Raw genomic sequence first — 13,718 nt, forward strand, 5'->3', positions numbered from 1 at the left:
TCCTTTTTTATAGTGACGAATCTTGTATCTGTTCCTAATCGAAGAAACTTGTCCATTTTTGAGGTTAGTACTTGAGGTATAGTAAGTTTATTCGTACCCTTTAACACCAGCTTTGAATCCAACCAATACGATAAATAGAAGTACAAAGTTAAAATAATCGCTAACAAATTAGGACATTACTTATTGATTTGATATAAATATCGAGTTTTCCTTAATGAGTTACTTTGGACATCTCCCTTTTGGTAGAGATATATATGAGGAATGGCTGGTTGTGATGATTTTTACTATTTATTATATTATTATTATTGGTAAGAAGCAAAAAATGATTGTTTGATACTCTTCTATTTTCTTGGTTTTTCTTTTAGTTGTGAAGAACATGAATTTAATCAAACTATAAACATGCAGCTTTTGAAAAATTAAATAGAGAAGAAAATGCATTCAAAGGACGTGAGCTAGTGGTCGATTCACGGTTATAAAAAGAAAAAAAGATTCCGTTGCCGGGACTTGAACCCGGGTCTCTCGGGTGAGAGCCGAGTATCCTAACCAACTAGACTACAACGGATTTACGTTCTTGAATTAACCTAAAACTTATTTATTACAATAATAGTCATGTATGTAGTCCAAACAAAAAATTGAATCAGCTGGCAAAAACGCAACGGAATAAAGGTCAAATATACCCTTTTACCATTAAAAAATAGTTTAAATATATCTATCGTAATATTTTTAGTATAAATATATCATCATTGTTATACTTTTGGTCCAAATATAAACCTCCCAATACACTTAACACAAATTTGCCCTTAATTTTGACGAAATGACATGTGGCAAGTTCAAAATCAAATGATCCTCTTCTAATTTTAATACCCAATTCATTTAGAAACCCACAATGTTGTAATGAAAAGTTCAGACAAATTACATTAAAATAAAACTTTTTATAAGATGTATAGATTGTTATTTGTCTCCAAAGGTGTTCAATAATAGTCGACGTTCAAGATTTTAAGTCAGTGAATGTGAAATATCATCAAACACGCCATCAATTTGTAGCTAAGGCTTGACAATTAAACACTTTTCGTCATAGTAATATATAAGGTAAATAACCCAAAATATTTTCTTTATATATATATATATATATATATATATATATATATATATATATTAAATCTTGAATCTCCAATAAACTTTCTAGCTTCGCAACTCGCTAGCAGGGATTTCTAAAAGAAAAAAGTGCAAGAATATCCCATTTATTTTTCCCATTGGGTTGAGGAGATTCAAAAACTAGTATAAATACAAACAATAAATTATTTTTACCTTCGTACATATTCATAATTTTTTAATAAATAGATTCAAATGAATCTATCCCATTGAACTTAGCTCTACAACTATTTTCTCCCTCGACATATACAAATACTAGGTAACTCCATCTACTCCATCTACCGAGACATGAAATGATAAGAAATTTTGTTTAAAGGACATTTTCTTTGCCTAAAGGACTATAGGACGTAGACCATTTAAGTCATCGTGATTTATTAAAATATGCAATCAAATTGTTACAAGCCTAATTTCTTAGTACAACAATATACACAGCATAATCACACAAAGTAGAGCCTACAAAGGAAAGAATATGCGCAGACCTTACCCCTATAGCTCAAGAAAACAAGCCTAATTTCTTAATACATCGACAACATACCTAGTAAAGTCCCGCAGAGAGTCTAAGGAGGGTAGAGTATATAAAAACCTTACCCCTACCCCAAATAGGTTAGTTTCCGATAAATCCTCTGCTTAAAAAAAAGCTTGATTTCTTAGTACAACAATACACATAGTAACACACATAGTGTAGTCCTATAAAGTGGAGTCTGGAGAAGGTAAAGTGTACACAAACCTTACTCCTATCTCAGAAATAAAGAGGTTGTTCCCGATAGAGCCTCTGTCTCAAAGAAACAAGCTTTATTTCTTAATGAGAAACAATAAACAATCCAAAGAAGAAATGGATGCAGGCAGGTTATGCAAAACATAAAAGCAGCAGTATTTTTTATAAATAAAAGTAGGATTTTCACTTCAACTGTGCTGTCAAAAGCTCAAAGCCAATACTTTCTCTAGCCATAGCAGCAGTTTTCTTTCTTTTGTTTTCAACAGTGCAAATAACAGAGATTATAATCTAGTGATATCAAAGTACCACATTAGAATATAATAATGTCTTATAGCTTTGGCAGTGATTTTATGATGTCGCGGCACAACTAATTCTTGGTACCAATATCCTTAATGGCATTAATCTGCTCTTCGCCCATCGCAGACATAACAGACACCACAAGATCCTTTCCTTCCTGGAACCCCTCTTTAACCTACGTAAGGTAAAACAAAAAAGCTCAGCCACTGGGAATGCCTTTGATACTGTACGATAAGATATAGTTGTAAGAAAAATGACTTGCGCCGGTAAGTTCAAGAAGTCATTATTCCCTTTGATACTGTACGATAAGATATTAGGAACGTTCTTTCCCTTGTTGTCCAAAGTTCATACCTGCTTCAGCAGACTTTCATCGGTGGGAAGCCGGAGGTCATCCTTGGTGTTTCCACTTTCAGTAAGAAGGGAGACCTAAGAAAACAAAACGAACAAATTGCCACAAGAAAGAATCAGCCAAAGAAACCTCTAGCTTTGAAAACAGAACTTCAAGGGATAGGAACATGACAAAAAAAAATATTGCCTCACTTTGATATTCAAGTTATTTTCTACTATCACTTGCCTGCCATTAATCAATTTGATCTTACTAACACCTAAAAAAGTATCATTTCGTAATTTCTTCTTTGCACACACTAACATAATGTGATATCAACCAGTTTCACCATACCATTTTGAGCTTAAGAAAATGATGAAGATTGAAGTTTTCATTGTGAAAAAAATGATTAACCAAAAGGCTAACCAAATGAAGACCTATGTTGCTCGGACTTCCAAAAGTAGTGCGGCAACATTTTTGGAGAGTCTGAGCAACATAGATGAAGCCTATAAAATACTTTTGACGTACTACAATATATGTTATAGAAACTTAGTTAAGGTCTCTGTTTATTTTGCTGACATAATTTGCAATAAATAACTTAATTGGTGGCTTTCAAGAAAACGAAGCATTTGTGTGTCTATGCATATGAGTGTGTGTGTATTACAAGGAAGAAAGGAATAGAACCCACCATAGACGCATCATTTGGATTACGCTCAAAATAAAAACTGAACCTTATGCAAAAACAAGTGGATTAAAAACTCAAGAAATCTCAGTTGTTGATATTCATCTAAACCGGTCTGCCATAAAATCTCGGTCATAAAAAACAATGTGGTCATGTTTAGTTTTTCTCTTTTAGCTCCAGGTAGAGTAGAGCGACTGTTCCACTTCACATAAGTGGTAAAAGAAAACTTACAAAACCATCTTCAGAGATGTCAATCAGCTGATAGTCGGTACGGTTGACATGTGGCACCTGAGAAAAACATGTACAAAACAGAAAAAATGAAACTTCCATTGCTGGTAAACCAAACATACAACAGTAGAAACAAAAAGACGGCAAAGAAACACTTCATTACGTCACAATTGTGGGAGGATGGAACGATATCTTCGAGTTTCTTTCCATTGAAAATGTCAATTGCCACAAAGTGACATTTAGCATGTCCATGCTTTCCAGTTTTTGAAGTGGAGACCTCAACAACCTGCTCAAGATTATCATAATAAAACTCAAGAACCTTCTTTGAAGAGCCATGCATCCAAAACTAGACCAGTAAATGAATATACAAGGTTGCAACGAAAAGAATAAAAACAAAATTACAAATAACTCAAGACTTGTTAATACTGCTATACTATCTTGTTAGTCTTTTTTCATGAACTTTAAACCCTGAATATCTTCCGTAATTAGACCATTCAGCTTGTATATTGCCGGAAGGTCCATTATCACCTAGGAGCATGAGAAATATTGAGATATTATATCCTCTTTGACAACCTTCTCCAGACAATGCGAGGCAGTTCCAAGTTCAGGCAAAGCCATGATTCATTATTAGGATGGTATTTGAATGAACAAATGGTATATATACATTACAAAGAGTCATCGGACAGAGAAAGTTTATTATCTTGAGAGCAAGGGATTCAATGTGTTCAGCAGATAATAAATTTGAGTTCCGATCAACTGCCTTGCTCCACTTGGCTATATCCAGCACTAGAAATGCCAAGACTCCCTTGAAAAAATTGTCCCTTTTTCTTAAAAAAGTTCTAAATCTAGTCAATTAGCTTAAAGACACCCTTTTTCTTCTACCAGTAAATAGATCTAACAATCAACAAAAGGACGATCCAGAAGAAACTCTGACCAATCAGATGCAGAAAACATCACAGGCTGGCAGAGGCAGAGTCCCATACTGGATTCATCTGAACCAGTATTTCCTTTGCGATGATAAATTTATGTGAAAAAATCTATGAAATTTGCAACAAATAGTAGATATGAATCCATAACTAAGAATCTTCAAGGTTGAACACATAAAACTTAAATCCTGGATCCGCCTCTTCACAGGCACAAATATATGAAATAGAAGGGGCCAAACGGGTTCATCAAGATCTGACTTTTACACACCCCTAATTCATAAAACCCCATAAAGAGATTCATAAAATATGAACTGCTAGCAAGGTGAAAGATTGTAGCATACAAAAAAGACAGGCAAAAGGGCTCAGCAAAATCTGATTTTTACACACACCCAATTCATAGAACCCCATAAAGATTCATAAAATATGAACTACTAGCAAGGTGAAATCATAAAACCAAAAAACCTTGCAGGGACGGCTTCGATTTTCTAAACTGGACAAGTTAGAGTGGACATCATTTTTTAGTAGAGTGAACAAGTAAAAGTAGACGGATTATTACAAGTTTATTTTACTAAAATCTATGGCCAAACAGGTGCAAACTCCATAAACTCCATGCCTGGTCAAACACCAATCACATAAATTAGAAACTTAGGGAGTAATAACACTAATCAATCACCAATACAAGTTCAGATTTGCAGCTTAATAAAATAAGCACACCATTTTTCTTCAATCAGCAAATACATCTAAAAAAATAAAGCTGTAATAAGATCCAGAATGAAAATCTGACCAATCAGATTCAGAAAAAAAAAGAAGGCAAAAGGGTTCATCAACATCTGATTTTTACACACACCCAATTCATAAAATATGAACTACTAGCAAGGTGAAACTTTTTAATACACAAACAAAAACAGACAAAAGGGTTCATCAAGATCTGATTTTAACACACACTCAATTCATAAAAACACATAAAGATTCATAAAATATGAACTACTAGCAAAGTGAAACTTTTTTATACAACAAAACAAGCAAAAGGGTTCATAAAGATCTGATTTTTACACACACCCAATTCATAAAAAATCATAAATATGAACTACTAGCAAGAAAAAAGACCTTGCAGGGACGGCCTTTGATAACGATGTAACCATTCTTACGGATGGTTCCAGCTTGCTGTGGGTAAGTTTTTGAGGCACCAGCATCTGCCTTTGACTCAAAATGGTGTTCTTCGTCCGACATGCTTCTCTCTCTAGGATTCCCTTTCTCTCTCTCTCTCTCTAGGATTCTTCTGCTATCTGGGGGAAAGAGCAAAAAGGACTAACACAAAATTTGAGGACCCAAACACAACAGAGGTGAAAGCTTGTTTTATTCAGGGAAGAAAAAAAATGTAACCCTCTTTTGCATAGAAAAAATGACAAAAATAGTCCCTTGTTTTTACGTGATGTTCAATATAGTCCCTAAGTATTTGTATATAAGTAATTTTGGTTCTTTAAAATTATTAAAAAATGAGCTCTTTTTTATCTTCAACAATAACAATTACATATTCAATGTAATCTCACATGTGAGTTTTACGAAGAGTAGAGTGTAGAAGACCTTACTTGAGTCAAGTAATCCATATCAAAACAGATTTAAAAGGAGAAAACATTAGTGAAGACATCACAAATAATACGAGAAATATGCTTAAGCAACATAAAGAGAATTGAGAGGCCAAAGATTATGATAATAGTGCTAATACTATTAGTATGCAAGGAGAAACCTATTTCCCTAAACAACGGCACAATGCTCAACTATTTACTAACTTTCAACTCTAATTTGTAATCTTAATAACTTCTTATCCAATATCATGTCCTCGGTAAGCTGGAGATATATCATGTCATGTTTATCGCCTCTCCTCAATGCTTCTTTCCCCTATCCCTACACCTCTTAATCACACTATAACAAACTAGTCACACCTCCTCATTGGAGTATCTACATCTATCCTTCTCACAATACTTCAACATCCTCATTTCCGCTATTCTTATCCTTTGAACATGAAAGTTCTGATTAGGCCAACATCCTTCACATACAATATAGTCGATCTAAGCACCATTATGTAAAACTTATATTTAAACTTTGGTGCTACATTATTGTCATACAAGACTCTAACAATGAGCCTCTATTTAGTCATCTTCACCAAAACGGTGTGTGAATTTGTCGATCTACACATTTTCTTGAATTAAAAACCCAATATACTTATCAAACTACGATTGTTAAGTTTGATCGGTAATTATAAAAAAATATCAACGCAAACTTGCATTTGAAAGTACAATTTTATAGTTTGTACTATTTTTTATTTATTTCGGAGTCTACTGCAATTTTCGTTAATTATATTCGGTGTAATCTTTTTTATGATGCGGTTTCAAAAATTTTGACAAAAAATTCTATTATTTTTGCTTAATCTTTTCATCACTTTTCTGATTAAATGTAGCAGTAAGAATTTGTTAAATATTTAACAAAAATCAAAAGTGCTTACCTTTGAGAAACTTAAAATTTGTGAAAATTTATAGTCCACTAGACCAAGAGTAAATTGTACATACCATAAATTAGTTGAAAATTAAATATATTTAACCATATATCATCAAAATTACTCTAAATCATAATTTATCAATATGTCATGGACTATAAGTGCTAGTTTCCCTAAAAGTCCCATATTGCTTTGAACAACAGAGTCCCATTAAAAAGGTGAATATGACTTTATGACCAAATTCGTGTCGAAAGGTACATATGAATATTTTAATGTTTTGTACCATCACATTTAATTTTATATCTTTGACTTTCTCTAACCATTTAAGAATTTAATGTTACAATAATTACCTTATTTGTCTTAAAGAATGAGATAATTAGTTCACCGATTTATTTTTCTTGACTCATAAAATATAATTCTTAACGAAATTTTATTAGGAATGTATTTTAATAAACTAATTTTACTAATAATATTTTGAAATTCTAAATTTGATTACTAATTTGTATAGTTAATTATACATTAAGAGATTATTTGGTATGCGAAATAGAATACGTAAAGCTATTTCAGTATAATTCTTAACAAGTTTTATTAGGGATGTATTTTAATAAACTAATTTTACTAATAATAATTTGAAATTCTAAATTTAGTTACTACTTTGTATAGTTAATTAAATATTAAGAGATTATTTTACGAATTGAGATTGTTTATTAAATTAGATAAACCATCAATGTGGTACAAAGTACAAACGACGAAAAAATAATTACAAAACTATAGCTAATATTTTATATATCCAAATGATGGACATCTTTCACTAATTCTTTTTTTTTTTTGGTTAATTGAAAAAAAAAAAGAATCTTGAAATTGACAACATTTATTTAATTATTTATTTTTATGACTATTGGAGAAGGAATGAGATGCCTCTAGTGAATGGACAGAACTAGTCCACATACAGATGCTAACATATCAAATCATCGACCAGGTGGTGCAGTGATGAAATTGTTTTACGTTTAATTAACTATTCGAATTCGAACTCTGAGAATGAAGAAAATTTTATCGAAAGCACCACCTCTGAATTGTCCCTATAATATACGATCCAATTTTATTGGGAGCACCATCACTATATAAAATTTACTTTTAAGTCTCGGTGACACATTCTTGTTACACAACACTCCAAATTTAAACCTCCATTTCATTTACCCGCTTCAAATACAACTTTATTTCCTTAAATTATAAACTCTAAATACATTAAATCCTATCAAATTTCAAAATACACAATACAAAATTGTGAGAAATTCCTACAAAGCTATAAAAAAAAATTTAGCAAAAATTTACATAAAACTCCAATAAGTAAATAAAAAATAACAGAAACTACAAAATTCGAACCTCTAAATGTTAGTTTCTGCTAATTTCCTTTATGCTAATGTTCCCATCAAATCTAATATATAATGTTCAATAAATATTTGACATAGACTAAAAATATTACTCTACCCATTTTAATTTACGTAACACATTTCAAAATTTTAAAATTCAAACAAATCTATCTTTAATTGTAAATATTTTCATATATTTTAAAATGTAAATTATTGTAATTTATAATACTTTTTACATAGATTACAAATATATAAATTTTATTTCAAAAAATTTGAAAATTCCATACATAAATTTTCGATCAAGCTTAAACTATTTGACTCTCAAAAAATAAAATCCCACATAAATTTGGATAGAGGGACTAGTAATTTTTGACAAACTTAAAAAGATTAAAATTATAAAGTTCATAGACTTAAAGGTACTAATTTGAACCTACCATCAAACATGAGGGACCATTTTTATCATTTTCTCAAGAATACAAGGGCTAAATTAAAATTTCCTCAAACTTTTGTCCACCAGAAAATTCAATCGCCTACCACTGAAACCGAAAACGAAAAAAAGCTTCAATTTTTCAGGCGATTATGGCGATAAGCCTACCATGGCATCCCTTAAACCCTACTAAAACCCTACGTTTTACTAACCGAACAACAACAAAGGTAGTCCTACCTATTCGGCAAGTTACTTATGCACATGCTTTCAGGCGGAGTGATTTTGATGGATTCGCTAAACGAGTTAGATCCGGTGAAGCATGGAAAGATGTGTGGAGGAATGCCAACGATGGTTTTGAACAGTTTTTATATGAAGCGAAGAAGACTGCGGAGCGTGTTGATAGGAGATATGATGTTTCAAGGAAAGCATCAGATGTTGCACAGTCTGCTGCTGATCGTGCTAGAGAAATTGACCGTGAATTTGAGATTACTCGGAAGTGGCGTACTTTTTCTCTTGATTTTAGATCAAATTTGCCTAGGGTTTGTTTGCTTATCCTATTGCTCCTTTCTATTTACTAATAGTAAGTTTAGTTTGATTGTATTGTATGCGGAGAATAGTACTCTCTTTGTGTGCTCAATTTGATTAATCTTCGGAGCTGAATTAGATTAGATTGTTATGATATTACTGTTGTGATAGTACTCTCTCTGTGCTCAATTTAACTAATCTTCGAAGCTAAATTGGATTAGATTGTTATGATATTATTGCAAGGAATAACACTTGAGTCCAACGTCGGTTAAATGGGTGTGGAGCTGACGTGGGGATTATATTGCCTTAGGCTCTCTCAGTAACTAGCTTTTGGTGTGTGGTTCTCCGTTCTCCTGTGGTTGTATTAATGGTGTCAGAGTCACCACACACAGCTGCCGAGCCTGGTGGTTTGTTATAATATTATTGCAAGGAATTGGACTTTGAGTTCCTCATTGGTTAAATGAGGAGCTGACGTGGAGCTTATATTGCCTTAGGTTCTCTCAATAACTAGCTTTTGGGGTGTGGTTCTCTTGAGGTTGTATTAATGGTGTTCGAGTCACCTACCACCCTCTGGGACCATCGTGTCTTGGATGGTGATGCCGGTAGGGTAGTGTTCGGCTGGGGCTAACAATGTATAGCGTGCAGACGTCGAGCGTGATGGTTTGTTATGAGATTATCCCAAGGCGGTTAAATGGGGAATTGATGTGGTGGGGCTTATATTTCCTTAGGTTCTCCCACCTCAATAGCTAGCTTTTAGGGTGTGGTTCTCCTAAGGTTGTATCAAGATCAACTCCATTTTTTACAATGAAAATTTAGATACTATAAAAACTATACGAAAATTATAACATGTAGCGCCTTTTCTCATGTCAATTTGATGAAAAAATACATTTAAAAATGTTGGTCAAAGTTCAAATTGTTTGACTCTCGAGTCTCGAGAAGCGAAACTTTACAAATAATTTGGGACGGAAGGAGTAATAAATAGAAGATTGTGCAAGGATGAGATGCACAAATCCAGAAATGGTCCAGAAGGTTATTTTTTTTTGGGAAGGACGCATCTATTATTGGGGTTTGTTTGGTTGGTGGGGTAAGACATAAGAATCATGGGATAAAATGTGGGATTATTTTATCTCACATTTGGTTTGTGGGTGAAGGGATAACAATCCCATGGAATGTACTAAAATGGTGGATTGGCTATCCCAGCTATCCCATATAGAAAGTGGAATAGCTAATCCCATGGGATATGCCAACTCATCCTTGTATAACCCTTCGGGCATAGATCACCTTGAGTTTCCCCAATTAATCGTGGATTTTTTCAAAAAGCTATTAGTACTGAAACTATGGGATAGAGAGTAAAAGCTCTGGATTTTCCAACATGTTATAGATATAATATAGTACTAATATCCTTCCAATTAGTTAGTTGATTTAGTGCCATAGAGTATGTTCTGGATCTTTTACTTCCATGCCGGACTCTTCTTCATGCCAATCAGGTTTATGGTTTCAGCGATTAGTTAATTGATTCGTAAAGTTCATTATGGATTTTTGGTTTGATGCACTTGAGCCAAGGGTCTTTCAAAACCAACCTCTCTATCTCCACAAGGTAGTGGTAAGGTGTGCATACACTATATCCTCCCCATACCCTACTTAGTGGAATTTCACTGGGTATGTTGTTGTTGTATTATGGATTCTTATCCATCCTATGAGTTAGTTTCATGTGAATTAGGTCAACTTGTTTTTTCTATTTCAGCTAAAACGTATAAGTTAGTTGATTTAAGTTGGTGTTTTCAAGTTTGTTATGGGATTTCTTTTGCTCCTGCCAGTGAGCATCATGCTAATTGTTTTTTCTGTTGCTGCTGCAGTATAGGAAGCAGTTGAATGATTTTATGGATACTCCGCTGGGAAGAAGTGCTGCTGTAAGTGTTATTTGTTTTTCGAAGACACATGCCATGTGAACTTATAGCACAGTTCTTAAATACCTTAGACCACATGTCATTGATTTCTTATGACTTATGAGAATTTAGATACATTTGCAAGTTGTGCTGGGGAAATTGATGAGCTGAATTTCATTTGTTCTGTCCTCTTATGAGGTGGAGAAGGATCATAGAAGTGTTAAGTATATGGGATTTGTTTACTTTTTCTTCTATGGACGTGAGAATAGGAACAACACTTCCTGTCATAGAAGTTTCATTTACTCTAGTAGTAAAGTTGGTATAAAGCTCGATATTCTGATTTCATATAATGTAAGTTGTTCTCAATATGCTGTGGCTGCTTGATCATTGTAGTATATTTCAACCTTTTCATATACCCTTTGAATCATTGCAAATGCAGTTGCTAGTTCAGAGTACAGTTCCGAATGCCACAATTCTGTTGTAAAAGTCATTAGAAAAATTGCTATGAGTTGGTATCTAATTGCATTTCAGTTCATACTAACTGGTCATACATCCTTCTCCAATTTTTCTATCTTGGGCTGTGGGTTATTGGCAGATATACTTCTACAGATCTTATCATCATGAGCTTGGATATTTTCTATTCTATATTTTAAGGTAGTCATATGTATTTGAAGCTTCTAGGAGCCTTTTTTCAACATATCGTAATATCTCCGAAGTTACCTTGTTCTAAATCCAAGTCTTTTATCTTGCTCAAAATCTGAGTCTTATGTGTTGTTTGCAGACAATATTCTTTCTGTGGTTTGCTCTATCGGGTTGGCTATTTCGAATTCTGATAATTGCAACATGGGTTCTACCATTTGCTGGACCTCTTCTTATTGGGGTTGTTGCCAACAATCTAGTCGTCAAGGTAACTTTATTTCTCAATACCCTTGTGCTTAGAAGTAATTATGTATGAATTGAACTGTTGTTTTGACTGAGTTTTATTAAGTAACATTACTGGTTGATCCAACTCCTCAATTAATAATAAAAATAATTCAGGTTTTGGAGAAAGAGGCAGTGTAGTAAAATTTTAAATGGATCTTTGGCTTGGACATTATTCTTTTGGTAGTTGCCTCTTAAGCTAATTGACGAGTTGATGTCATGACATGATAAGCTTATATTCGAAGTGTTATATAAGCCTGATATGATGTTTATGCCTTTTTGTGTGTGGGGTGGGCGGGTGTTGTATTATTACGTTGAGTCGAGTGTTTTGGCGGTTCAATCCCACAATTGATAAGGGGAAGAAAATGGGATACTTTCTGTAACTTTAATCTAAAAATATGTAAAATGTACCAAAATACTCTTTAATCTTGTGGTGTTAAACATGTCACATGAAAAGTTGAATTAAAGAATTGCCATAAAAAAGGATAGAGACATTCTTTTTGAAATGGACTATAAAAGAAAAATAAGACAAAAAATTTGAACGGAGGGAGTAATAAGTGTGTTACCATCATTAGACTGTATTTGTTCATTTTGAATGTTCTACAAGGGAAAAGGCTTATATAGCAATTAGCAGCAGAACACAACAAGTGGGATTTTCTTATAGGAGGAAGAAGTGCTAAGTTGTGGCTGCCTCCTACATCTTCCTCCACTACATACCAGTGTTGTGAAAAGCGTAAAACGCAAAAAAATTCTAAGGCCCATTTTAAGCACAAACAAAACACGGGCTTTAGTGAAAAAAGGGGGTAATAGAGAAAAAAATACAAATATTTATAATAAAAAATTCTCTAACAAATATATGGACAAACAAATTGAAAAAGTTATGATAAAATGAAACATCAATGATTTAGTGTCGCCTCTTCAGGTTTACGTTCATTAGCAAGGGAAAGTATGCCATATAGCCTTGATGATCAACATGTTTTGTGCCTCTCTTTAGGGCTTAAATGCACCTTCGATAACACTGTTACATACAGATAATTGGCACATTCTTGAATCTTAATTCTATGCTTATGAGCTACATTGTGAGAAAATGCTGTGTTGCTACGATGACTAGTTTGCAGCTTTCAGCCCATTGTCACACGTCTTGTTTATCCGTGCAGGGTCAGTGCCCATCTTGTAGGAGGCAATTTATTGGAAACAAGAATTCAACGGTTCGCTGTGCCAACTGTGGAAATGTTGTGTGGCAGCCGAAAGGAGACGACTTCTTTTCTAGAGGCAGTCGAGGTGGTACCAGTCCTTCAAAATCCCAACCAGATATTATTGATGTTGAGTTTGAAGAAAAATAGGTATACACCGGAAAGCATGAACGTCATACGAAAGAGTAGAATATTGTATGATGACAGGTAAAACCCGAAGGCTATTCCCATCCCTGTCACCTGTGATGCCAATCATCTGTCCTTTCTATGAACACAGAAACAGTAGAATGTTGTATAATGCTATCATTTTATTTTTCACTTTTTCTCCCCCCTTCAATGTATTTATTTTTTTGCTCTTCCCTGTTAGTGATTACAACTTTACTGGTTAGTTTGTGAAACTTTAATATATACATTTGGAATGGAAACTATAGTAGCTGCATTCTACTAATGATGTATGATTTTGGAGACTATCAACTCATTCTGTAATTCTGTTGATGAGAAAAAGTATAATGGGGTCAAATAAGTTACATATAATACCGACGAGAGGGAGTTGCTCGGATGGTAAGCACCCCTCACT

General features: G+C 33.6%; 2 protein-coding genes and 2 non-coding genes across 4 annotated transcripts; 1 reads left to right on the top strand and 3 right to left on the bottom strand.

Annotated features, from left to right (window-relative positions):
• Positions 1 to 489: 489 nt before the first annotated feature.
• Positions 490 to 562, bottom strand: TRNAE-CUC (transfer RNA glutamic acid (anticodon CUC)). Its single transcript has one exon. It is a non-coding gene; the product is annotated as a tRNA-Glu (tRNA).
• Positions 563 to 2,054: 1,492 nt separating this feature from the next.
• LOC125824314 (eukaryotic translation initiation factor 5A-3) lies at positions 2,055 to 5,673 on the bottom strand. The gene is made up of 5 exons (XM_049503663.1): positions 5,433 to 5,673; positions 3,563 to 3,685; positions 3,403 to 3,459; positions 2,516 to 2,590; positions 2,055 to 2,339 (listed from the first exon to the last, which is right to left on the bottom strand). Exons 1-5 carry the CDS (start codon positions 5,553 to 5,555, stop codon positions 2,235 to 2,237), a joined length of 483 nt encoding a protein of 160 aa, XP_049359620.1. The 5' UTR covers positions 5,556 to 5,673; the 3' UTR covers positions 2,055 to 2,234.
• A 3,032-nt stretch (positions 5,674 to 8,705) lies between these two features.
• Positions 8,706 to 13,596, top strand: LOC125824313 (uncharacterized). Its single transcript, XM_049503662.1, has 4 exons — positions 8,706 to 9,155; positions 10,998 to 11,051; positions 11,809 to 11,934; positions 13,106 to 13,596. Exons 1-4 carry the CDS (start codon positions 8,769 to 8,771, stop codon positions 13,289 to 13,291), a joined length of 753 nt encoding a protein of 250 aa, XP_049359619.1. The 5' UTR covers positions 8,706 to 8,768; the 3' UTR covers positions 13,292 to 13,596.
• On the bottom strand, positions 13,284 to 13,416 carry LOC125824741 (U6atac minor spliceosomal RNA). Its single transcript, XR_007442808.1, has one exon. It is a non-coding gene; the product is annotated as a U6atac minor spliceosomal RNA (small nuclear RNA).
• Positions 13,597 to 13,718: the final 122 nt, after the last annotated feature.

The sequence above is a fragment of the Solanum verrucosum genome, unplaced genomic scaffold, assembly GCF_900185275.1.
Source record: "Solanum verrucosum unplaced genomic scaffold, falcon-dt-bn FXZP01000022.1, whole genome shotgun sequence".
Lineage (NCBI taxonomy): Eukaryota > Viridiplantae > Streptophyta > Magnoliopsida > Solanales > Solanaceae > Solanum > Solanum verrucosum.